This window comes from Carcharodon carcharias, chromosome 15 (genome assembly GCF_017639515.1).
Source record: "Carcharodon carcharias isolate sCarCar2 chromosome 15, sCarCar2.pri, whole genome shotgun sequence".
In the NCBI taxonomy this organism is placed as follows: domain Eukaryota; kingdom Metazoa; phylum Chordata; class Chondrichthyes; order Lamniformes; family Lamnidae; genus Carcharodon; species Carcharodon carcharias.
This window is the reverse complement of record NC_054481.1, coordinates 110000863-110024359: the sequence shown is the minus strand read 5'-3', so window position 1 is coordinate 110024359 and position 23497 is coordinate 110000863. Positions and strand designations below refer to the sequence as shown.

Sequence of the window (23497 nt, the reverse complement as noted above, 5' to 3'; positions counted from 1 at the left end):
CTTCTGCTAAAGGTGCTGATTTTCACTGGGGTTCAGGCCCCTCATGCTTTCCTGAAGGTGCTGACTTTCACTGGGGTATGGTGTCCTTTCATTACCTATATCTTCTTGTGTGCGTTCATACATTCACTTTTGGAAGACAATACAATCATGGATTCTTGATTTAGAATTGAAGGTAACCTTTTGTCATGGTTTTCATAGTGTTCCTGTTGCTGCTTTCTCTGCAGAAGTTGACGTTTCGAGGAAGGTGTCGCATGACTTGTCTGTACGGGAGTGTCCAAGTGTTAGGATTTACAATTGGACAGGGACAGCCCGCATATTGCCTGTACTCCTTACCAACACACGCTGCCCTGAACATCGAGGCACTGCCTCACTGTAAACCAGGTCGTACTAAGCGAGAGATGAAAATGGAGGTGAAGGCAGTTTTCCGACAGCACGTACCGGCAGGTGAGGGTCTGGCATCCATGAAGAGAAACAGGCCCCTGTCTGTTAGACAGAGACACTTCATAGGTACACTGTAACCCAATATAGTGGCTACAGCAATTATCAGAAGTCACTGAACGATCCACATTGGTACCCCTGGGTGCCCAGCTCGTTCTGTTATAGGTGCCTGATTTTGATAAATAAAATTTAGATGGTAGAAATATTATAGATGAAGCAAATGGGTAAAACTGTGGCAAATGGATTTTAGTGTAGTCCACTTTGGGCCTAAAAAGAATAAAACAGGGTATTTTCCAAATGGTGATAAATTAGAAACAGCAGAGATCCAAAGAGGAGGAAACAGAGTTAATGTTTCAGGTTGATGACCTTTCATCAGATGTTCTGGGTACAAGGGGATCGAAGTCATAGTTCAGCTATACAAAGCAAGCACTGGTTAGTCCACACTGGAGTTCTATGAGCAGTTCCAGCACCACACCTCGAGAAGGATATATTGGCTTTGGAGGGAGTGCAGTGTAGATTTACGAGGAGAGATTACACAAGCTAGGGTTGTATTCTCCGGTATATAGAAGGTTAAGGGGCGATTTGATCAAAGATTTCAAGACATTAAGGGGGAACAAATTGGGTAGATAAAGAAAAATATTTCTGCTGGCTGGGGTTTCTAAGTCTTAGGGACGTAGTCTAAAAATTAGTGCTGGGCCTTGCAGAAGTTAGGAAACACTTCTCCATTGTGAAAGTTTGGATCTCTTCTACAAACGGCAATGCAAAGTCAACTGTTAATTTTAATTCTGAATTTGATAGATTTTTGTTAACTAAAGGATATGGGACAAAGTTAGGTTACAGATGAGCCATGATCTCATTGAATGGCAGAACAAGTTGGAACTAAACAGTCTAATCCTGTACCTTTGATCTACAATTTAGTAAATAGTGCATGGATTTTGAGTTGGGCATGAGTAGTTATCAGAATAGGGGATAACTGTTTGAACACTGCCCCGGCTCGCATCCAAACTCGTGGGATGAAAGTCTCCCACTCCTGAGGTATGAGGGTCACAGGTCTGATGAGGTTGGGACAGTCTAGTTGATGCTTAGGGTCGTTATGAATCTATAGCATAAAACTACCCCTAACTCAGGAGTTACACTGAGTCAACAGCACAGAAACGGACTATTTGGGCCAACTGGGCTGTACCAGTATTTATGCTCCACATGATTGATTGCCACCAAAAGCTGCCAATGTGCTTAAGAAGGCCACAGAATGCTTTGTGCAGGAAATAGAACTGCTGAAGGATCTCAGTTCTGCTGGGAAGTTAAGAAGGGTTATTGGTGACATAAGGAAAAGCTTTTTTACCCAAGGTATGGTTAGGATCTGGAATGCTCTGCCTGACAGTGTGGTGGAGGCGGATACAATCGTGGTATTCAAAAGGATATTGGATAATTATCTGAAGAGAGAACACTTGTAGGGCTATGCGGAAAAACTGGGAGAGTGGGACGAGCTGCATTGCATTTGCAAACAGAATGGTTCGAATGATGATCTGTGATGTAACCACCTCGTGTGGAGGGAGCTTTACTCTGTATCTACTAACCCATGTTATTCCTGCACAGGGGGTGTTTTGGCCACACTGTTGAATTACAGAAGGGATACTGCACAGAAGGAGTCCATTCTTGCTCTCTGAAGGATAATCCGGCTAGTCTCACTCCCTTGCCCTTGCCTTGCAATTTTTTTCCCTTCAAATACTTCTCTAATTCCCTTTTGAAAGCCACGATGGAATCTGCCTCTATCACTCTTTCAGGAATTGCATTTCAAATAATAACCAGTTGCTGCATAAAAAGGTTTTTTCCTTATGTCATCTTTGGTTCTTTTGCCAATCTCTTTAAATTTGTATCCTTTCATTGTAGACCTTTCAACCAATGGAAATAGTTTTTCTCTCTCTTTTTATAATGTCTAGACCGGTGATTCTCAAAACATTTTTGTTTGAAGGGACCCCTTTCAAATGGATTAGTAACCCCCCAATCTGAATTATAGTGCCATATAATATTCATAATGTGAGAGTGTTGCTTGTAAAGCATGTTTAATAATGCTTTTAAGAAAACTGGTAATTACTTAGGGTAGTAATTTGAGAACAACTTCATGGATGTAGATAGTAATGAGACCGACCAAATAAACCAGAGACAAAAGGAAAGGTCACCAACATTCTCTTGCATTTCAAATAAACTGCTTTTTATGTGGTTAAAGATTGCCTATTAATGGCATACAAACCCAGTCAGCTCACAGATCACATTCAATACAACCATCTGGCGATCAGAACAGTATCAGCAGCAGTTACACCATATTTAGCTGCTTAGCAGACTCAAAATAAGTTACTAATTTAATCCCCCATTTGAAAAAATCTTGCCATAAACAGACCAGTTTTCTTCCCTCCCATTCTGTCATGTTATAGTGAGTACTTTACAATATTCTCGGGAATACATATCTGTGCAAATCCACCCCAGTTTCTCAGTGTTATTTAAATTTGCAGGGAATTTATATTATTGAACATGGTGAAAGATGCAAGTCGAACTGGCAGATTTTTCACAATTCAAGAATCAAACCAGTAAGAGATGCACATAAACAAAATTCTAGAATTACTCAGCATGCCAGGGATTATTGTAATAGCACATCTCATTGTATGAGCCCAAATTAAATGCACCCTGGTTTCACAGCTGTATCTGATCTCCTGACCCCCCTCGCTGAAAGTAAGCGGGAGACTCACTGCTGAAACCCATAGCAGCCAAGGCGCACATCACCATGAAGACGGCCACGTATTTGGAAGCTTCAGGGGTGAATATCTTGTCGGATACTTGTGCAGGACTAGCACTAACTTGTTCATTTATACAAAGAAGACAGCTTGCACTTTTTAACCTTTCTTCCGCTTTGTATTTTTTTCCCCTCTCTGTCTCAAGCGTGTGTGAGAGAGAGAGAGAGAATTTCATGGACCACTAGAAAGGATCAAAAGACTTCTAGGGAACTATGGACCCAGTTTGAGAACCACTAATTTAGATCCCTCATGATTTTGAATATTTCTATCAAATCTTCTCTCAACCTTACTTGCTCTGAGGAGAACAATCCCCAGTTCTCCAATCTATCAACATAACTGAAGTCCCTTATCTTGAAACCATTCCAGTAAATATTTTCAGCACCCTCTTTAAGACCTTCACACCTTTCTAAATGCCTGGAATTAGACACAACAATCCAGCCATGACTAATCAGTGTTTTATAAAGGTTCATCAAAACTTCCTTGCTTTTGTACTTTATGCCTCTGTTTATAAAACTCAAAATTCCATATAATGTTCTAACCACTTTTTCAACCTACCTTGGCATCTTCAATGATTTGTGCAGATATATCCCCAGGTATACCTATTCCTGCACCCTATTCAGAATTGTAGCTGTTTGTTTATATTGCTTCTTCTTTTGCTACCAAAATGAATAATTTTGCACTTGAGTGAAACTTCAACTGCCACATGTCTGCTCATTCCACCAGCCTGTCTATGGCTTATTGAAGTCTATCACCATCGTCCTCACTTTTCACTGTGTCTCGAAGTTTTGTGTCATTGCAAATTTTGAAATTGTGCCCTCTGCACCCAAGTCCAAATATATCACTACTGTGTATATAACCTGTGCTTACCTGACCTGGGAGTGCTTGATGGAACAGTGTAGAGGGGGCTTTCTGTGCTGAAGTGATACCCCTAATTTCTGTGTCTCTTCATTGCAGCTTCAAGACATAGTTTGATGAAGGAGGTGACCTCGTCGTGCTCGGTTCTGCTATTCGAGCGTCTCGACACCCCAGGCACTGTTTTTCTCTCTAGCTTCCCAGAATACAGGGAAGTCTTTGCTTCACGTTCAGTAAGTTATTCAGGAGAGTTAGAGGCCAAGCTGAACATGCTTTCTGGATTTTGTGGTGTTTGCAGGCATGTGCATGTGTTCATGACATGAGCTTTGTTGAGCCTGTTGTTTCAGTAGGTAAATGCATTATTGCCTTAGGTGCTGCAGCATTTTCAGTCTCTGATCTGCACTCAGTGCTCTTTACAAACATATGAAATAGGAGCAGAAGTAGGCCGTTCAGCCCCCTTGAGCCTGCTCTGCCATTCAATAAGATCATGGCTGACCTGTTTGTGTTTGGAATTCCACATTCCCATCTATCCCTGATAACCTTTGATTCCCTTGCCTAACAAGAATCTATCTACCTCTGCCTTAAAAATATTTAATGACCCCACTTCCACTGCATTTGGAGGCAGCGAGTTCCAAAGTTGTATAACCCTCAGTGAAAAAACTTCTTATCTCTCCTAAATGGGCAACTCATAATTTTAAAACAGTGCACCCTAGTTCTAGACTCACCCACAAGAGAAGACATATTTCCATGTCCACCTTGTCAATACCACTCAGGGCCTTATATACTTCAATCAAGTCACCCCTCACTCTTCTAAGCTCCAGTGGAAACAAGCCCAGTTCATCTAACCTTTCCTCATAAGACGAACCCACTCATTCCAGGTATCAATCTAGTAAACCTCCTCTGAACCGTCTTCAATGCATTTACATCCTCCCTTAAATAAGGAGACCAAAACTGCACGCAATATTCGAGATGTGGTCTCACCAGTGCCCTGTATAATTGAAGCGTAACATCCTTCCTTTTATATTGAATTCCTCTCATCATAAAGGTTAGCATTTCAATAGCCTTCTTAATTTCTTCTTGTACCTGCATACAAACTTTTTGTGACTCATGCACTAGAACACCTAGATCCCTCCGCATCTCGGAATTCTGCAGCCATTCTCCATTTACGTAAAACTCAGCTTTTTTATTCTTCCTGCCAAAGTGAACAACTTCACATTTTTGTACATTATACTTCATCTGCCAGATTTTTGCCCGCTCACTCAACCTATCTGTATCTGTCTGCAGCCTCCTTATGTCCTCTTCACAACATACTTTCCTACCTATCTTTGTGTCATCTGCAAATTTAGCTACCATGCCTTCACTCCCCCCATCTAAGTCATTGATATAAATTATAAATAGTTGAGGCCTGACCACAGACCCCTGCAGGACTCTACTCAGCACATCCTGCCAATCAGAAAAAGCCCATTTATGCACATTCCCTGTTTTCTGCCAGCTAGCCAATCTTCTATCTACTTTTGTTGGGCTATATAAGTTGCCGGAGGTTGGGGGGGGGTGGGGGGTAAACCCTAGCCACGGCTTCTGATCATTAACTAGGGTTTGTAATTAAATTAAAACTCTCAGGCACCATGAGTAGGATGCTCACTGGATCATAAGTTGATAGGAAATAGAGTGCTTGTGAAATGTGTAATATCTGATTATGGGAGATGTTGAGCAGGGTCCTGCAGCAACTAGATAATAAAACTATTTGAAAACTTGTCCAATATGCTAGTGAAATAAAAATTCTCCATAATCTATTGATTAGTCTGACCAGAATGAGATTAATAGTGACAGGATAAAGCAGAAAATTTACAGGGAGATTTACATTGGATATGCAATTAGATGAAAATGGTAGATGGAAGTCTAGCACTGGTTAAACAAAGAAATAACTTGCATTCGTATAGCGTCTTAAGAAGAGTATAGCTCAGAAGGAGGTCATTCAGGATGTCCTAAAGTGCTTTCCAGCTAATGAAGCACTTTTAAACATTACTTACTGCTGTAAGACAGGATGTGCAAACTATTGTACATTAGCCATAAAAATGTACATCAGAAGCATAGTAAGCATGAAATTCAGTTAATCACAGTGAGTCTCAAATGGACCTGGATTAACAGACTCATTACTTTCAGTGCTGCAAATGATGGTAAAGCAATTTTTTTAAAAAGCCAACCCTCAACCAGAACACTTAATACAAGTGCATAGAGGTGTGCTTGGATTTGATGTTGGTAAAAGATCATTTAGATACTGTGGGCAATTCTGGGTATTGCACCTCAAAATCTGCCAAAACGGCAGTTGGACACCTGTTCATTTAGTCAATCAGTGACCAGTATTTTACCAGCAATGAGCAGGGAAGCTGGTAAAATGCTAGGGAGCCTTCAGGGTGGAGGGCAGGCTCAATGAAACAAAGAGGAGACCTCGGGCAGGGAAGGCTGCCCCTGCAGCCCCAACAATTTCTCCAAAGAGGTTTCCCCTCTTACAATTATGCTTAACCTTCTGTAAACTGAGGATTCCAGTCTGCCTCAGCAGTGGCCATCTCTCCCGGTGGCACTGCTGAGGCTTCAGAACTGCCAGCCCTCTGATTAGGCCAGCAGCATGGAAAGCCTGCCCATTACCCCATTAGATGACAGGCCTGGCGGTGGCCAATTAAGAGGGCCACCTCCAGAATAATTGCTGCTGCAGTCCCTCTGCCCACTCATATAGCATGTGGTCCCAATGCTGGAACATTCAGCCCAGTGTTTAAGTTGCAGTCTGCCTTGTAGTAGTTTGCTGCCAAAAGCGAGATCACTGTCCCTGTTATAGCCCCATCTCTGTGCACAGTTTGACATTTCCAATACAAATTGTGCAGTGAAGTTAATTTTTGGTTTTCATTCTCACCTTTCAGAAAAAGATGAGTTCTGGAAAACTTCCATTCCTTGAATGCTCAGCTTTGACCTCTATTGGGATGGTTCCTCTTCCTGATGATCAGGGGGTAACTATGTCAGAGAGCTGGATGACCACTGTGCAGGAACTCTTAAAGACATGTCTGGGTGAGCTGTTCGAGAAATGTGCTGCAGAGGAAAGAAAGATTTTGATACAAAAGGCACGTGAAACTCTGGTTGTTCTTGCCCATGTCCTGGCCCATTGGAATAACTATCCGTTTTACCCAATCATTTACTATGGCATATAATTATTTAACTACAGAAGAACATTCGTGATTATTTTTCACAGTTGAATTGGACAAACTTTACAAATTATAAACTCATGCCACTACATTGTACTGGCCTGGCGTTGAAATTGTATAACTCCCAGTAAACCAGAACGAAGAGAGGAGGGGGGCATGGATCGACTGCCTATGGCGGGGAGCGGGGTGATATGTGCCGATCATCTGCTGCTACAGATGTGCTGGGGCAGGGAATGTTCAATATGGTGTTAGTGCAATAATTTTCTGATCTTGTTGCGAAATCATGCATTTCTGTAGACCTTTTGGTTTGCTTGCAGAAGATGACGACGGATGTCCCATCATCCTGGTATGTGGAAGGAAGAATATTGGGAAGTCAACCTTCAATAGATATCTCCTGAATTCGCTTTTAAACCAGTAAGTTTTCAAAGTCTTGTGATCCTTGGCATTAATTCTGCAATGATTGGCGAACACTTTGTGTCCAGAATTTAGAATTTGAACTTTTTGGGTGCATCACATCACCAAAGGTAATAGAAATCTAGATGTATTGATACCCAAAGGTTGGTGATCTGCCTCATATTAAATTGGTGCTGATGGTTAAAGTCCTGGGTGTTCTGGAACAGGATGTGGCTAAGTGAGCCAATGCTGGTGTGGAACTGAACCCCGCAGAGCAGCAGTTCCCAGGTTCAGTCCCTGACCTGTGCAAAGTTAGCTGTGTCAGCAGGACATGATCTACAATTGACATCGGGATTCCTGAGCCAAGGAGGTGACAAAATGAGCTGGGATTCCTGTCCCTGATCACCATTCATTGATTCTCGTCAGAAAGTGTATTTAAACGACTTGCCGGAGATTTTAAATGAGATGATAGAAGGTCGATGAGGGTAATGCTATTGATGTGCACGTGGACTTCCAGGAGGCATTTAAATAAAGTGCTGCACAACAGACTTGTATGTAAAGCTATACCTCATGGAATGAAAGAGACTGTATCAACATGGATACAAAATTGGCTGGGTGACAGAAAACAGAGTAGTGGTTAATCGATGTTTTTCAGACTAGAGGAATGTTTGTAGGGGAGTTTCCCAGTGGTCATTGTTGGGACTCTTGCTTTTCCTGATATATGTTAATGACCTAGACCTTGATGTACAGAGCACAATTTCAAAATTTGTGAATGATCCCAAACTTGGATGCATTATAAACCATGAGGAAGGTGGTGTAGAACTTGAAAAAGACATAGAGGTTGATGGAATAGGCAGTTAAGTGGCAGATGAAAGTGGCAGAGGAATGTGAAGTGGTTCGTTTTGGTAGTAAGAATGTGGAGAGACAATAAAATAATGGGGTGAAGGAGCAAAGGGTGTATATGTGCATAAATCAGGACAGGTTGAGAGTGCGGTTAATAAAGCATACAGCTTCCTGTAGCAGCCACCTCCTGAGCAATAGCAATTCTGTGATTCTATGGTGTGGAGGCTAAAACTGCATATAGTCTTTAACTGTATAGTCTCAATGTTTTTTATAAATTTATCATTAACTATATATTTTGGTTATCTATGCCCACTGTTTAGAAACTAAAAAGCTGTTGCCCTATTTATGATTTTTATCTACCTGCAGATTTGGGTCCTATCTAAAGTGTTATCACGGGCTAATAACAAGTGAATACTCTCTTTTCTCACAGTGTTCCATGCGTGGAGTTTCTGGAGCTTGATTTGGGTCAGACAGAGTTCAGTCCCCCTGGCTGCATGGCCCTACACTTGGTGACTGAGCCAGTTCTCAGTAAGTAGACAATGGAGCAGTGTTGAGACAGACAAGCAGACTGTGGATTATTTGCTGGTGTGCTCAGTCACAAATAGAACATGACAAGGTTACACATTAAGGGAGAAGATAACTCTACAATGAAGTACCATCACTGCAACTGTTAGGAGCATAGCTTTTTTTGAGGTGTCAGGGGATAGAGTAGACTGACTCACTTCTCCAAATTTCTCTCCTTCCTCTTTCTGGGAGAAGCTGTTCAAGATCATGATATGCCATATACGACCACGGTGTGAGTATATGGGGATAGATGGGTTAAAAGGAACAAACCTCCTGCCCCTCCATTCTGATGCGACCCTGTTTTCTCCAATGAAATGCTGCTCTCTGCTAGCCCAAAGGCCTTTTGTACTTTTAAAGCTATATTTAGTTTTTTTTGGTGTGCTGTTTTGTCGAATGCTTTTTCAAATTCTACAAAACAAACATACACATCCCATCCAATCGCTAAACTGCATTCACTCATTAATCTTATTATGCCAATTACTTCTCTCATCCTTCTTCCTCCCTGGAATCCAAACTGGTCATCTCTGATGTAGTTATATGTGTCTTGCCGACCACTCTCTGTTACAAAGCTGAACATGGCATTCGCTGCATGGACAGTCAGAGTACATGTACAATAGGCAAAACATCGGCATGCCTTTGTAGGTTTTGAAAACCCATTCAATCAGGTTCACTGGATTAACTCTTGATAGTGCTGAAAAATATTGGAATAGACTGGATAGATAGATGACTCATAAGAAACCTGTAGATGGGACAGACAGCAACAGAGCAAGTAGCCAACAGGAAGCCGGAACCATGTGTTTTGGAAGAGGAGTTCGTCCAGGGTGTTGTTTATCACCAGTCCTCTTCGATGTCTGTGCAGAAGCAATGATTATCAAAGCATTTGAAGACACAAATCTGGCGTTAAGATTGGGGGGGTGAATGGTAACATCAGTTAGATTTGCAGATAGCAGAGCACTTGTAGCAAGCGAAGAAGAAGAAGGATTACAAGAACTAGTAGATTAGTAACAGCAGGCATGAACTTTGGAATGAAAGTGAATATTGACAGAACCAAAGTGATGCACATCTCAAAATCATCAAGAAATATGAATATATTCATAGAAGGAAAAGAACTAGAGTAGGTTCAGGAATTTAAGTATTGTGGAAGCATAGTACCTGCGGATGGAAGGTGCAACAAAGAAATAAGAACCAGGATAGCATTGGGAAAGGCTGTATTTAGTAAGAAGAGATAGTGCTAACCGGAAAGCTGAATAAATTCAAGAAGCAACTTGTGAAGAACTAGATTTGGAGTACTATTTTGTATGGATGTGAGACATGGAACTTATGGAAAAAGGTCAACTTGCTAAATAGCTTTGAAATGCAGGTTTGGAGGAGAATGGAAAGGATAAGCTGGACAGAAAATGTAACAAACTATGAAGTGCCAAGGAGAATGAATGAACAAAGAAATTTGCTGAGCATAATTAGGCAAAGGCAGAGACTGTGCAGAGCACATCTTAAGAGGAAAAGGACTAGAAAGAGACATTATAGAGGGAAGATTTCAAGGGAAAATAAAGGAAGAGAGTATCAATGCCGGATGGCTTGAAAATTGAAGGAAGTTATTGAAAATGATAAGACTGCACAGGAGAGAAAGACATAGAGAAGACTATGAGCCAAGGACCTACCTTTGTGCAGAGCTTACATGATGTTTTTGTCAAGCCCTGTGTATACTTACGTCAAGTGATACTGAGGGGAGCAGGCTTGCTGGAGTTCATAAAAGGCGAGGGGACTCTGTGGTCCTGCTTGGTATCATTAATATCTGTGGGACTCTGGATCACTCGTGGCAACTTTCCACTCCAGTATCTTGTAGCAAATAACTCTGGATACTGAGGAGCAGACGAGGAATGAAGAGTGTCCAGATATTGTTTTAATTAGCTGCAAAAGCAAGCCAAAGAGTGCAACCCCTGATCCTCCACCACCAGGTTTTTGTCTTGGTGTAAGATGATAACCCTTAATACCAACATTACCTATTCTTCAACATTGGAGCACCTTCTGACAGATGTATGTGTTTTGTGCTTGTTCTCTCATTTGCACTCTAATTTGTTCTATCCCTTTAATAGGCCCTCCTTACATGCACCAGTGTGAGCCCCATAAGATGGTGTATTATGGTGATGTGTCCTGTGAGCGGGACTTGGATCGATATGTGGAAACTGCAAAGTATCTATATGCGGGATACAAGAAGGAATCACCATTGGTCATAAACACTATGGGCTGGGTCAAAGGTCAGATTAAAGCTCTCAAATTAAATCTAACCAGTATTGGTAATAGGTTTTCATTTTTGTTTTTCCCTGTTGATTGTCTCCCATCCTCCCTGAGGGTGCTGACTTGTGCTGGGGTTCAGGTTTATTTTAATCGCTTCACTATTGGTGACCATGCCTTCAGCTGGTGTGGAGCTTTACCTTAGTAGCTTCTCTCTGCTTATCCAGCTGGGACCACCCTACTCATGGGTGTGTTAACTTACAGGGTTACCTGAGGCCAATTGGAGGAAGCCCAGCCACAAATGACAGGTCCATTGATGAGCCAGAGTCCCTGTGAGTATTAGCAGTGCCCTGGAATTATGCAGATGTGGCAGGATATCAGATCACTGAGTCTCTGTACAGGGTAATCTGAAGGGTAATCTTGGACCCAACTTGATTGCATATGGAAAATAAGGGTGTTTTGTTGGGAGAAGGGGACTGGTTGTGGCTGGGTGCGGTTGCTGTATGCATAATACAATGATGGAAGCAGTGGTTGAAAATTTTTTTTCACTTATGGGAAGTGGGTGTCACTGGCTAGGCCAGCATTTATTGCCCATCCCTAATTGCCCTTGAAAAGGTGGTGGTGAGCTGCTGCCTTGAACTGTTGCAGTCCATGTGTTGTAGGTACACCCACAGTGCTGTTAGGGGGAGAGTTCCAGGATTTTGGCCCAGCGACAGTGAAGGAAAGACGAGATATTGCCTGCTGTGGATGTTAAAGGCAGGGGCCACACTCGGTATGCAGGCATAGGTGGTGTGATAATGGTCAGAGACTAACAGGTGAGGAAAGGGTGGTTGGAGTTTTTTATTCTGCAGTGAAGACTTCTGCTCCAGATGCCCAGAAGTGAGTTCAGGTTTACTTGGTTATCCTGTTTGGAGGCTTAATCTTCTGTTATTGCTTTGCATCTTGCAGTTGCCACCTTTTCAACCGCAAAGTGCCCCTGTATGTAGGAGGCACTGCAAGTTTCTTTCTGGAAATTGTAGAGGCTCTGTTACTGGACTAACAAATCAAAAATCATGAGTTGGAATGTTACTATGGCAAGTTGCAAAACTGCATTCATTATATGTGGTACATTCCCCACCACTTAGAATGTCCCTGTTTATCCTCGTTAGCTGCCTCTATTGGACAAATGGTACCGACCACTGCATATACCATTGGCATGAATTATAAACTATATTAAGCAGGTCAGCTATGGCAGGAAGTTCAAGCAGCTCTTTGCACTTAGTGATCGATTACTTGTCATTAAGTCCTTAACTCCCTGTGACCTCTAGAACTTATGTCACTGCTGCAAATCTTTCTTTCTGAGCTGGACACTTTTTGCATCAATGATAAAAATTAAACATGAAGTACTCTGAGGACGTGGAAAAATTTTGAATGCAGGAATATCTTTTAAAAATGTCACTGTCTTGTGCTTTTGTTCACTTTGTTGGGTACTGTTAAATTTAATTTTGATATAACTTTTGACAATAAATGGATTTGAAGGACACATTAGACCTTCATTGAGCCCCCTTGGTAAATTTAGGTGGTATTTGTGATGTGGAGTTGAATTATATTAATGGATAAGGAGTTCCAGCTTTACTTCAACTGTTATACTGGCCATCGCATATCACGAACAAATTGGATCTGCATGTGACTGCAGTCCCACACCATGTAGTTGACTCTTTATGATCTCTGAAGTAGCCTAGAAAACTTATATAAAAAAAAATGTTTTTGTTGAAACTCCAGGCACCGAGCAGAAATAGCCCCACCCATGTGTCCTTGTCTCATTGAGAGGTGAGGTATGCCTGATGCTTGTGACCTCAGCTCCTCTCAAATATGTCTGACTTTCTTTGCATCCTCCCCCTCCCTTTCTTCCCAATAGGATTTGGTTTGTCAATTTTGGTTGACCTGATTCGGCTCTTGGCCCCAACACATGTGGTGCAGCTTGGTAGTGCCGAGAGGAACCAGGACCCTGTGGCTCTCACACCTGAGTTCATGCAGACAGCAGCTGGCTGGCAAACCAAGGGAAAACACCACATTCAGCAAAAGCCTGTGGATTTCAGGATTCCCTTGAGCTCATTGTCAGAGGAGGAGGAACAGGAGGAACATCTGAACCTGCACGGAGGATTCCAGGGGCACAGGCTGATGCGTGTTCAATCTGAGTTTCCTGGAGTGGAAGATGGAAGCTGTTTGTAAGTATAGAACTGAGTTAATGACCTTATTGTGTTAATATACCCATGTTAACACAACCTCCCAAAAGAGGAATACAGCTAATTACTCTGCAATAAAGCAGACTATTTAGCTTGAACATCCACACTGTCCACCACCATAACTACAGTGTGTACTATCTACAGGATGTACTGCAGTAACTTGCCAAGGCTTCTTTGGCAAGAGCTCCCAAACCTGTGACCTCTACCACCTAGAAGGGCAAGGACAGCAGTTGCATAGGAACATAATCTCCAAGTTCCTCCCCTCCAAGTGTCTCATCACCATCCTATCTAGGTCCCTGACCCTTTCATGTCTCTGATCAATGGAGAAGGCTGAGGGTTTTGTGTGTGCCTGCACATGTGCTTCTGTGTGAATGTGGAAGCTCGGTGCTGGGAATGGGGGAGAGACTCTGTGCAGTATATGAGGATATTGGGGTTGTGGGGACAGGGGTTAGGGGCTCCATGGGAGTTTACAGCGAATTACATAGAATATCTAGCACAGAAACAAGTAATTTAACCCAACCAGTCCATGCTAACATTTATGCTGCAATTCAAGCTTTCTCCTGTCCTTCCTCATTTAATTCTATCAGGATAGTCCTCTATTCACTTCTCCTTTATATGCTTATCTAGTTTCCCCTTAAATGCATCTACAGGATTCACCTCAATGACCCCCTGTGGTAGCGAGTTCCACATTCTCATCACACACAAGTTTCTTCTGAATTTCCTATTTGATTATTTGGTGACTATCTTGCATTGATGACCTCCGGTCCTACTCTTCCTCACAAATGGAAACACTTGGGTTTACTCGATCAAAACATTTGATCATTTTAAAAAGCTTTATGAGATCACCTCTCAAACTTTTTCAAGAGGAAGGACAGTTCATCCTTTCCTGAAGGGCATAGCTTCACAATGCTAGTATTGGTATTGGTGCCAATTACAGGCAGAGCTCGATGTAATGCATGTTTACAAATGCAAACAACATCTGAAGCTTGATGTTCTAACATCCTCTTGCTGTCGATTTGTGTTTTTCAGGAAGTCCCGCAGTAATGTGCTGAGAGATTTGGCTCTTTTGAGTTGTTTCAGCCAACTGCAGCCATTGGACACTGGGTGCCCTTTGTCCTTGCACAGCATGCTACCCTATCAGGTAACCGCCACTCCTTTACAAATTTATCTCAGCTGCATGTTTGAAGATGTAGTGCATAATTCTCAGCATGGGTGTTCCCCTGAACATCCTTTGTGTGGCGCAGTTTACTACAGGGTGTACTTTCGTTGAGAATTTAGGTTAACTCTCCTACCTTGTAGATAAACCTTTAGTCTGACTGTTCACTTCTTGGAGACCCAGCATTCAGAGCCTCAGATAAGCCAGTCCGTCCATCAGCAAGCAACCCAGGGTGGTGGATGTAACATCATGGCATGGAAATTGGATCGTTCGGAACATGGGGTGGGATACAAGTGCAACACACAGTGTGAGACTGGCGATGGAACAGTGGCAGATTGGTCTGCCATTTTCATTAGGAAAATATGGGCTAACTATCAGTATCATTCTTAGACATTGGCTGAGGACCTTGGGTGAATTCTGAGTGATGGATTTGGGAGGAGGTATGAGCAGTGGCTAGCAGCAGCCCATGTTTTTAATGTGTTTTCAGGAGGAGCACTCCTGCCTGCCTTTCTGTTAAGGTAAATAAAAGTAAAAAAACTAGTGTGGCCTATTCCTTTACGACCCTCTAATTTGGCTGCTGTTCATCTGAGAAAACTGAATGCAGAAGGCATGAGATATGCAGCCTTTCTCTATTTACTCATAATGGTTTTGATAGTGTCTGTATGTCCGTATGTTTAAAAATCTGTTAAATCCCCCCCCCCCCGCACCCCCCATCCTGTACGTGCCCTCTATTATCTCGTAATTAGTTTGCCACACATCAGCATAGCAAGAGATAAAAGACAGAGATGTGGTTGTAGTAATGTGTTTTCTGACGGGCAAGGGTGGTGCATGGGTACTGAAGAGTGGGGCATCACCATCAATGAGTTGACATTGTCTAATCTTTCCCTGATTGGGCCCTAGACCTGATGCTTTTTGTGCCATGCAGCTTCTTAGGATTGAGGGAACTACCTACCTGATTATTAGAGGGGGAGGGAATTGGGTTATAGCATTCTAGACAGGAGCATCATTGCTGGATAACAACATTAGTAAATAAAATTAAACTATGGTAGAGTTGATACTTTTTAACTTGATGAATCAGGTTGTTTTCCCTTTTATCAGAAGATAGTGTTGGGAGTCATGCCATGTAGATCATTTTGGGAATAATTTTGGGCCCTGTGCAGCATTGGATGTTGGACTTCTGTTGTGGCTGGTGATAGGTACTTTGAGGGTGTTGGACACCAATAGTCCATTTTCTGAAAATAACTGGCTTTTGTTTTCTAGGTGCCATTTAGTGCAGTAGCTCTGCATGTGTTACACTGTGATGTGACTCCTACCCACATTTTGTACGTAGCCAATGCCAGTTTAGTTGGACTATGCAGAATACCAAATGGTGTCAGCTCCCAGGCAGACGGGCCTGTGTTGCTCCCACAGGCTCCAATATGTGACTGTTTTGGTGTCGGTAAGTACTGAGAGACGTGTACCACATCACATTCTGGGGGTCAGAAATGCACTATTCGCTGCCCAATCTCCTTACATCACCAATGCATGGGGTGGAAGGTGAACAGTTTTACAGAGCTGAGGTGCAGGATAAGCTTCAATTGTGCACATAATGATGCTAGTGAATGTTTTAGGATTCATGGAACAGGAATTTGACACACTGGTCACTCATGTTTGGACACCCCAATGTGTCACTTGCTTGCACCAGGCATGGTGATGTCCAGATCACCGAATTACTTTTGAAGTCTAGTCAGTGATTTTTACATAGTCAAATGCAGAAACAGATTGTACACAGCAAGGTCCCATAGACAGTAGATATAATGTTGATTGGGGGAGTAATATTGGCCAGCACTCTGAGAGAATTACGTACATGTGAGCGGACTGAAGTCCCTCGGTTTAACACCTTTTGCGAAGACAGCATCTCTCAATGCAGCGCACTCTCAGGGCTGCACTACAGTGCAGTTCTAGATTATGTGCTCATGTCTATGGAATTGGGCCTTCAGTCGATATCAACTGAACCCAGCTGCTGTACAAGCTTGTTACAATATATGCCGTTATAATGACATTGCCTTCCAAATCCTGCTCAGACCAATGGGGTGAATGTTCCCTCTTCCTCTGTCTGCAGGGATCTTACATGAAATGAATTTGCAGTTTCAACCCATTTCCTAGTGGATGCTGTCAACAGCACAAAAAATACCCTGATTTGGCCTTTAATCTCATTCCAAAGCCTGACTGAAGAATATATGAATTAGGAGCAGGAGTAGACCACTTGGCCCCTCAAGCCTGCTCTGCCATTTGATAAGATCATGGCTGATCTGATTGTAACCTCCCGCCTACCTCCAATAACCTTTCACCCCCTTACTTATCAAGAATCTGTCTACCCCTTGCCTTAAAAATATTCAAAGACTCACTTCCACTGTCTTTTGAGGAAGAGTTCCAAAGACATTTAGCCCTCTGAGAGAAAAAACTTCTCCTCTATCTTAAATGAGCAACCCTTTATTTTTAAACAGTGACCACTAGTTCTAGATTCTCTCACAAGAGGAAACATCCTCTCCACATCCACCTTTCAAGACCCCTCGGGACCTTAAAGGTTTCAATCAGGTCACCTCTTACTCTTCTAAACTCTAGTGGATACAAGCCTAGCCTGCCCAATCTTTCCTCATAAGACAACCCACCCATTCTTGGTATTAGTCTATCAGTTCTCTGAACCGCTAATGCTTTTACATCCTTCCTTAAGTAAGGAGACCAAAACAATACACAGCACTTTGGATGTGGTCTCACCAATGCCCTGTATAACTGAAGCATAACCTTCCTACTTTTATATTCAATTTCCCTCGCAATAAACAATGACATTCTATTAGCTTTCCTAATTACTTGCTGTACCTGCATATTGGTCTTTTGTGATTAATGCACTAGGACACCCAGATCCTTTCGAATCTCAGCAGATTGGATTTTTGTCTCCGGAACTATCCATTTGTGTGAGGGTGTCGAATTCACCCCTGATGTGTTTGTGCTAGACTCCAGTGATCTCTATGCAGTAAAGTTGACGTTATTGAGTCAGTTTGTGTTTACTCTAGGGTATCTGGATGTTCTGTATTTGAGATTAACTATAGACCTTTTCACCATAGGAATTATTCGTGGGATTAACCTGGAAAAGAAATTGTACTACATACTGACCCCGGTTCCTGTGGCAAGACTGAAACAGGTTAACTGCTTGCTGATGGGGGCAATTACCACACCCCATTCACTCTTCAGGAACCAGGTAAGATAGGCTTGCAGGAACAAAGCTGCCAACAGTCTCTGGGCTGAGGAGTGGGATTGTTAGCACTGAGGGCGCTGCACTAGTTATGCTGCTGTTCAGGAAACCTGAGAAGCTAATACTGGGATATTATTGAGACTTTTGATATGAAGAAACAGCACTGATGTCTTGTTAGATTTTTTAAAATAATGAATCATGCATTGGATAACATGCTGGATGGGGAACGTTCCAGGGGTTCAATGTTGAATGGTGAACGTTGGGGGGCTGTAATGGGTTGGGTACATTTTGATGAAGGGTATTGGTGCATTAACTGGGTATTGGTACATCTGCAGGGTTAATGGGGATGCTGTGTATTTGACTGGGATCATTCGCTGGGGTAATCGCATTTTTTGGATGCACGTTTTTGTTTTTAATTCTTTCATGAGATGTAGGTGTCGCTGGCTAGAATTGCCCATCCTAATTGCCCTTGAGAAGGTGGTGGTAAGCTGCCTTTTTGAACCTTCGCAGTCCATGTGTAGGTACACCCAGGGATATTACAGAGGGAGTTCCAGAATTTTGTGGATGGACTTCTCCACCTAAGCACTGACACTTTGACCCAATGACTGTGAAGGAATGGTGATATACTTTCAAGTCAGGATGGTGTGTGACTTGGAGGGGAGCTTTCAGCTGTGGTATTCCCATGCATCTGCTGCCCTTGTCCTTCTAGGTAATAGAGATACAGGTTTAGAGCCTTGTGAGTTGCTGCAGTGCATCTTGTAGATGGTAGACACTGCTGCTACTGTGTCGGTGGTGGAGGGAGTAAATGTTGAAGATGGTGAATGGGGTGCCAATCAATGGGCTACTTTGTCCTAGACGGTGTTGAGCGTCTTGAGTGTTGATGGAGCTGCACTCATCCAGGTAAGTGGAGAGCATTCCATTAGACTCCTGACTTGTGCCTTGTAGGTAGTGCACAGGCTTTAGGGAGTCAGGATGTGGGATTATTGTTAGATGGAACTGACTGCTTGTAACCTTTCACACTGGAATTGCTGTGAGGCTTTTGCTTGCTAGATCTGTACATGCTTCAAATATATCTAACTCATTGCTTTCTCCTGCTATTTATGTTGCGGAAGTGTATGGTCTTTCACCGTCACACAGTGATCCTGACACACACATCAAGGGCATGAGGAGCAGGAGGAAGGGGAGGGAAAGGAGAGAGGAGCACAAGTGGGGGAGGGGTGTTAAAAAAGTAGACGGTTTGCTGCCCATTGCGGTTTCAGTCTTGCAGCATCGCAGGAAAATGAAGCATGCTGCAGCAGTGGCATTTGTTTGCCTTTGATTAGCAGACTGCCATCCCAGCTACTGTAAGTGCAGGGAACAGCAGCGCAATCAATCCAGGTCTGTCATAGATATAAACAACTTCCTGCTACTTTTACTTGTTTAAACTTGTCGTCTTCTCTTAAAATCTAAAATAATATTGCAGATTAAACTTTCCATTCCTTTTAACTATATTGTACACCTTGACAAACTCTCCTTGGGATATGGGTTCCATCGGTTCCACGCATGCCTGATACATCACCGGAAAAGCAATTCTAGATGTGTGAGCCTCGGTGGGACGTGCCGCAGAGCATTTGGACTCTTTGAAAGGGGTGGAGGGTATGGTCAGTGTTTCTGGTGAGGGCAGTTTATTGTTTCTGCTTTAGGTTACCCAGTTCTTTGGCCCAATAAAAGACTGATTGATGAGAAGCCAAGGCAAAGTGTGAAGTACGGGTTCTGGTGACAGTGAACCATCATTCTATCTCCAATACTGTGGAGCACAGACCTAGAACAGCCTGAAACTTGGAAGTGATGGCCTGGCAAATTCCCCACTGTTGCTGACTATTTTTGATTCTCTTTCAGCCTGGAGTGATAGGAGAGGTGCCGTACTTAACGTCTGACTATTCCTTCGATATTTCTGGAGCTGGAAAAATTAAAGTTGGTAAACAGCTGAGGAGGCGGGAGCAGTTTAACGCTGTGTCATAATGGGGAGAACAACTGCTCATGCTTAAATAATGGGGGGGATATATGGGCAACATTTGGTAACGTGGGCTAATTGGCACTGTGCCTTATTGCAGCATTTAGGATTTAAAAATGAGGGTTTTGAGGGGTGAAGTGTTAAGGGTGTACAGACACTTGTTTGTTTTGGCCCCGTTTCCCCTACTCTTTCTCAAACCTCTGACTGTCACTCAGTCCATGCTTGAATGGGGAAATCTTTGTTTTAAAGTTAGGCACTGAGCATTTGTTGTAAATAAAGGATTACGCGGTATCCCACCCAGCTGCTGCTCTGGTTTTATTTTTGATAATGTGTAGAGCTTGGGGAGAAAGTGTGATTTGTTAATGAATGCCCTCTCAGGTGGGTATAAAGAAAAAGAGCAGGGGAGTTCTCCTCAGTGTCCTGGCTAATGCTTATGCCTGAAATAACAGCTAAAAACAGATTATCTGATCATTACCACATTGCTGTTTGTGGGAGCTTGTTGTGTGCAAATTGACTGCTGCTTTCTTTCTCCTTGCAACATTGATTACACTTCAAAAGTACTTCATTGGCTGTAAAGTGCTTTGGGACATTGAGGTTTTGCAAAGTGCTCCATAAATGTAAGTCAGTTGTTTCTTCTTCAGCTCTCTTTTTCTATTTAATAATCAGAAATGCTGTTTGCCACATCTGCATTTCCAATTAGCCTGATGTGGCTAACATATTGGACAATACTGGCTGAGGCCAACTCCAGCTGGGGCCATGGATAATCTTTGCTGCAATCACAGAGACAAACTCAAGGGGGTACTGTTGCACCATACCTCAGCAGGTGCTGTCTGAGTTAAGGCCACATGTTGAAATGTTCCTGACAAAGGAGACTATGCACAAAGAAACTAGGGAGTATATATATCAGGATAAAAAATATGCAGACTGGACCTCATTTCATAAGTGTCATTAAATGCGATTTATTTAGTCGAAAATTTTGTGCTGATCTGAATCAGGTTTGGGTGCTAAATCTGCCTCAGTACCCAAAAGTAAGCGTAAACAGTCACAGTTCCCACACCCATCATTGTTCCTTAACTTAAGCGAAAAATGCCCATCCGTGAATACCATGTGAGGACAGGATTGAATGTTACTAGTAATTGTCTTTAACACCCTGCCAGTTCGTTATGTGTTTAGGATCCTACAAAACGAATAGCCCTTTGGTTATATACTGGCAAGTGGATGATGCAAATGAAGCCCAAACCCCAATGAGAGTCCACAACTTGGGGATGATGGCAGCCAAAAGGAAAATAACATTTTTAGTGTGTTGTGTGTGTATGTCTGACTGGGGTCAATTTAAACCTGTTGAAATCAATGTTCAAAACACAGCCCTCTAAGTGGAATTGATAAACTTCAAGCCCTGGAAATGTCGATGCTCTGGCTCCCATCATTTTTAAAGGGACCATCTCATGAGCAAATGATCTGTATCAAGACTCGGTCTCAATATCGGGCAAATTGTGTCCTATGACGTAGCAAGAGCCCCAGTTGCAATTTACATGGACAAGGCATGCACGACCCTGATCTGCAAAAATAGTGTGGGTCACTGCTGTCCAAAGATTCCGCCGAACACACTTCCCACCACCACTCCCTGCCTGCCACCCACTCCCAGGAGTTCCCTGCAGGTATGCAATGCTTCTGAATCGCCCGATATTGCCCCATTCAGAACCCTGCGAATGGCTATTCCTCTCTCCCGCACTCTCTTATTCCCACTCACAAACTCCCTCTGAAGTGCGCACGCCTGCTTTCTCTCTCCATCATGTGCACACCTGCTTTCTCTCTCCGTGTGCGCGCCCACCTTCTCTCTCCCTCGTGCATGCGCCCATCTTCTCTCTCACTCGTGCGCGTGCCCGCCTTCTCCCTCGTGTGCACGCCCACCTTGTCTGTCTCCCTCATGTGAGCACCCGCCTTGTCTGTCTCTCTGCCGGGCGCCCATCTTCTCTCTCCCTCCGGGCAACCGCCTTCCCTCTCCCAAGCGCGCCCGGCTTCTCTCTCCCTTGTGCGCGCGCCCGCCTTCCCTCTCCCACGTGTGCGCGTGCCCGCCTTCTCTCTCCCTCGTGTGCGCATGCCCGCCTTCTCTCTCCCTCGTGTGCGCGTGCCCGCCTTCTCTCTCCCTCGTGTGCACGTGCCCACCTTCTGTCTCCCTCGTGCGCGCGCCCGCCGGCGCTCTCCCCCGCGCGCGCCTGCCGGCGCTCTCCCCCCCGCGCACCCGCCGGCGCTCTCCCCCGCGCGCGCCCGCCGGCGCTCTCCCTCGTGCGCCCGCTGGCTCTCTCTCTCCCTCCTGTGCTGGCACCCACCTTCTCCCTCCCTCGCCCGCCTTCTCCCTCCCTTGCACATGCCCACCTTCTCTCATACGAAATAGGAGTAGAAATAGGCCATTCAGCCCCTCGAGCCCACTCCGTCATTCAATAAGATCATGGCTGACCTGTTTGCATTGCGATTTCTACATTCCCATCTACCCCCTTCCACAACCTTTAATTCCTTAGCCTAACAAGAATCTAACTACCTCCTTTAAAAAATATTCAGTGACCCAGCTTCTACTGCCTCCTGAGGCAGAGAGTATCAAAGTTGCACAACCCTCTGAGAGAAAAGATTTCTCCTCATCTCTGCCCTATAAGGGCAATCCCTAATTTTCAAACAGTGTCCCCTAGTTCTGGCCTCGCCCACAAGAGGAAACATCCTCTCCATGTCCACCTTGCCAAAACTATTCAGGATCTTATGTACTTCAGTCAAGTCACCCGTCACTTCTAAACTCCGCGCAGCCTGTCCACCCTATCCTTATAAGACAAGACAACCCAATCATTCCAGATATCAATCTAGTAAACCTTCTCTAAAACGCCTCCAATGCATTTACATCCTTCCTTAAATAAGGAGACCAAAACTGCACACAGTATTCCCCAATACTGTGCCCTGTGGGACCTTACACATCACATCCTGCCAATCAGACCCATTTATGCATAACCTGTTTTCTGCCAGGCAGCCAACCCTCTATGCAGTCTAATACGTTGTCCCCTCCATCATGAGCTTTTATTTTCCGCAATAACCCTTGATGTGACTGACACCTTATCAAATGCCTTTTGGAAATCCAAGTACAGCACGTCTACAGGCTCCTCTTTATCCACAGCACGTTACTCCTTCAAAGAACTCTAATCATTTGGTTAAACATCATTTACCTTTCACAAAACCATGCTGACTGCTCCCGATTGCCTGGTGTTTTTCTCTATTGCCAGCTATAACCTCTTTAATAATTGACACTACCACTTGCCCTTTACCCCCCGCTCTCCTTGTCCCCCCCCCCGGCTCTCCTTTTCCCCCCCCACTCTCCTTTTTCCCCGCACGCTCTCCTTTTTTCCCCCACGCTCTCCTTTTTCCCCCCATGCTCTCCTTTTTCCCCCCACGCTCTCCTTTTTCCCCCCCACGCTCTCCTTTTTCCCCCCACGCTCTCCTTTTTCCCCCCACGCTCTCCTTTTTCCCCACGCTCTCCTTTTATCCCCCTGCGCTCTCCTTTTATCCCCCTGCGCTCTCCTTTTATCCCCCTGCGCTCTCCTTTTTC

The 23497-nt window shown here is 43.7% G+C and overlaps 1 protein-coding gene across 3 annotated transcripts in view; it reads left to right on the top strand.

Annotated features, from left to right (window-relative positions):
• Positions 1 to 20207, top strand: part of nol9 (nucleolar protein 9) — a 31017-nt gene extending 10810 nt beyond the window's left edge. For 2 of the 3 annotated variants that reach the window (XM_041207504.1, XM_041207502.1), the window contains exons 3-13: positions 225 to 444; positions 4182 to 4312; positions 6995 to 7139; positions 7591 to 7687; positions 8940 to 9037; positions 11167 to 11328; positions 13203 to 13512; positions 14560 to 14671; positions 15947 to 16124; positions 17791 to 17924; positions 19797 to 20207. In XM_041207504.1, coding sequence (XP_041063438.1) covers positions 225 to 444; positions 4182 to 4312; positions 6995 to 7139; positions 7591 to 7687; positions 8940 to 9037; positions 11167 to 11328; positions 13203 to 13512; positions 14560 to 14671; positions 15947 to 16124; positions 17791 to 17924; positions 19797 to 19919 — 1710 coding nt within the window. In that variant the 3' untranslated portion in view covers positions 19920 to 20207. The remainder of the gene's footprint in view (positions 1 to 224; positions 445 to 4181; positions 4313 to 6994; positions 7140 to 7590; positions 7688 to 8939; positions 9038 to 11166; positions 11329 to 13202; positions 13513 to 14559; positions 14672 to 15946; positions 16125 to 17790; positions 17925 to 19796) is intronic. The other variant, XM_041207505.1, reaches the window with a different exon arrangement.
• The last annotated feature ends 3290 nt before the right edge of the window (positions 20208 to 23497 follow it).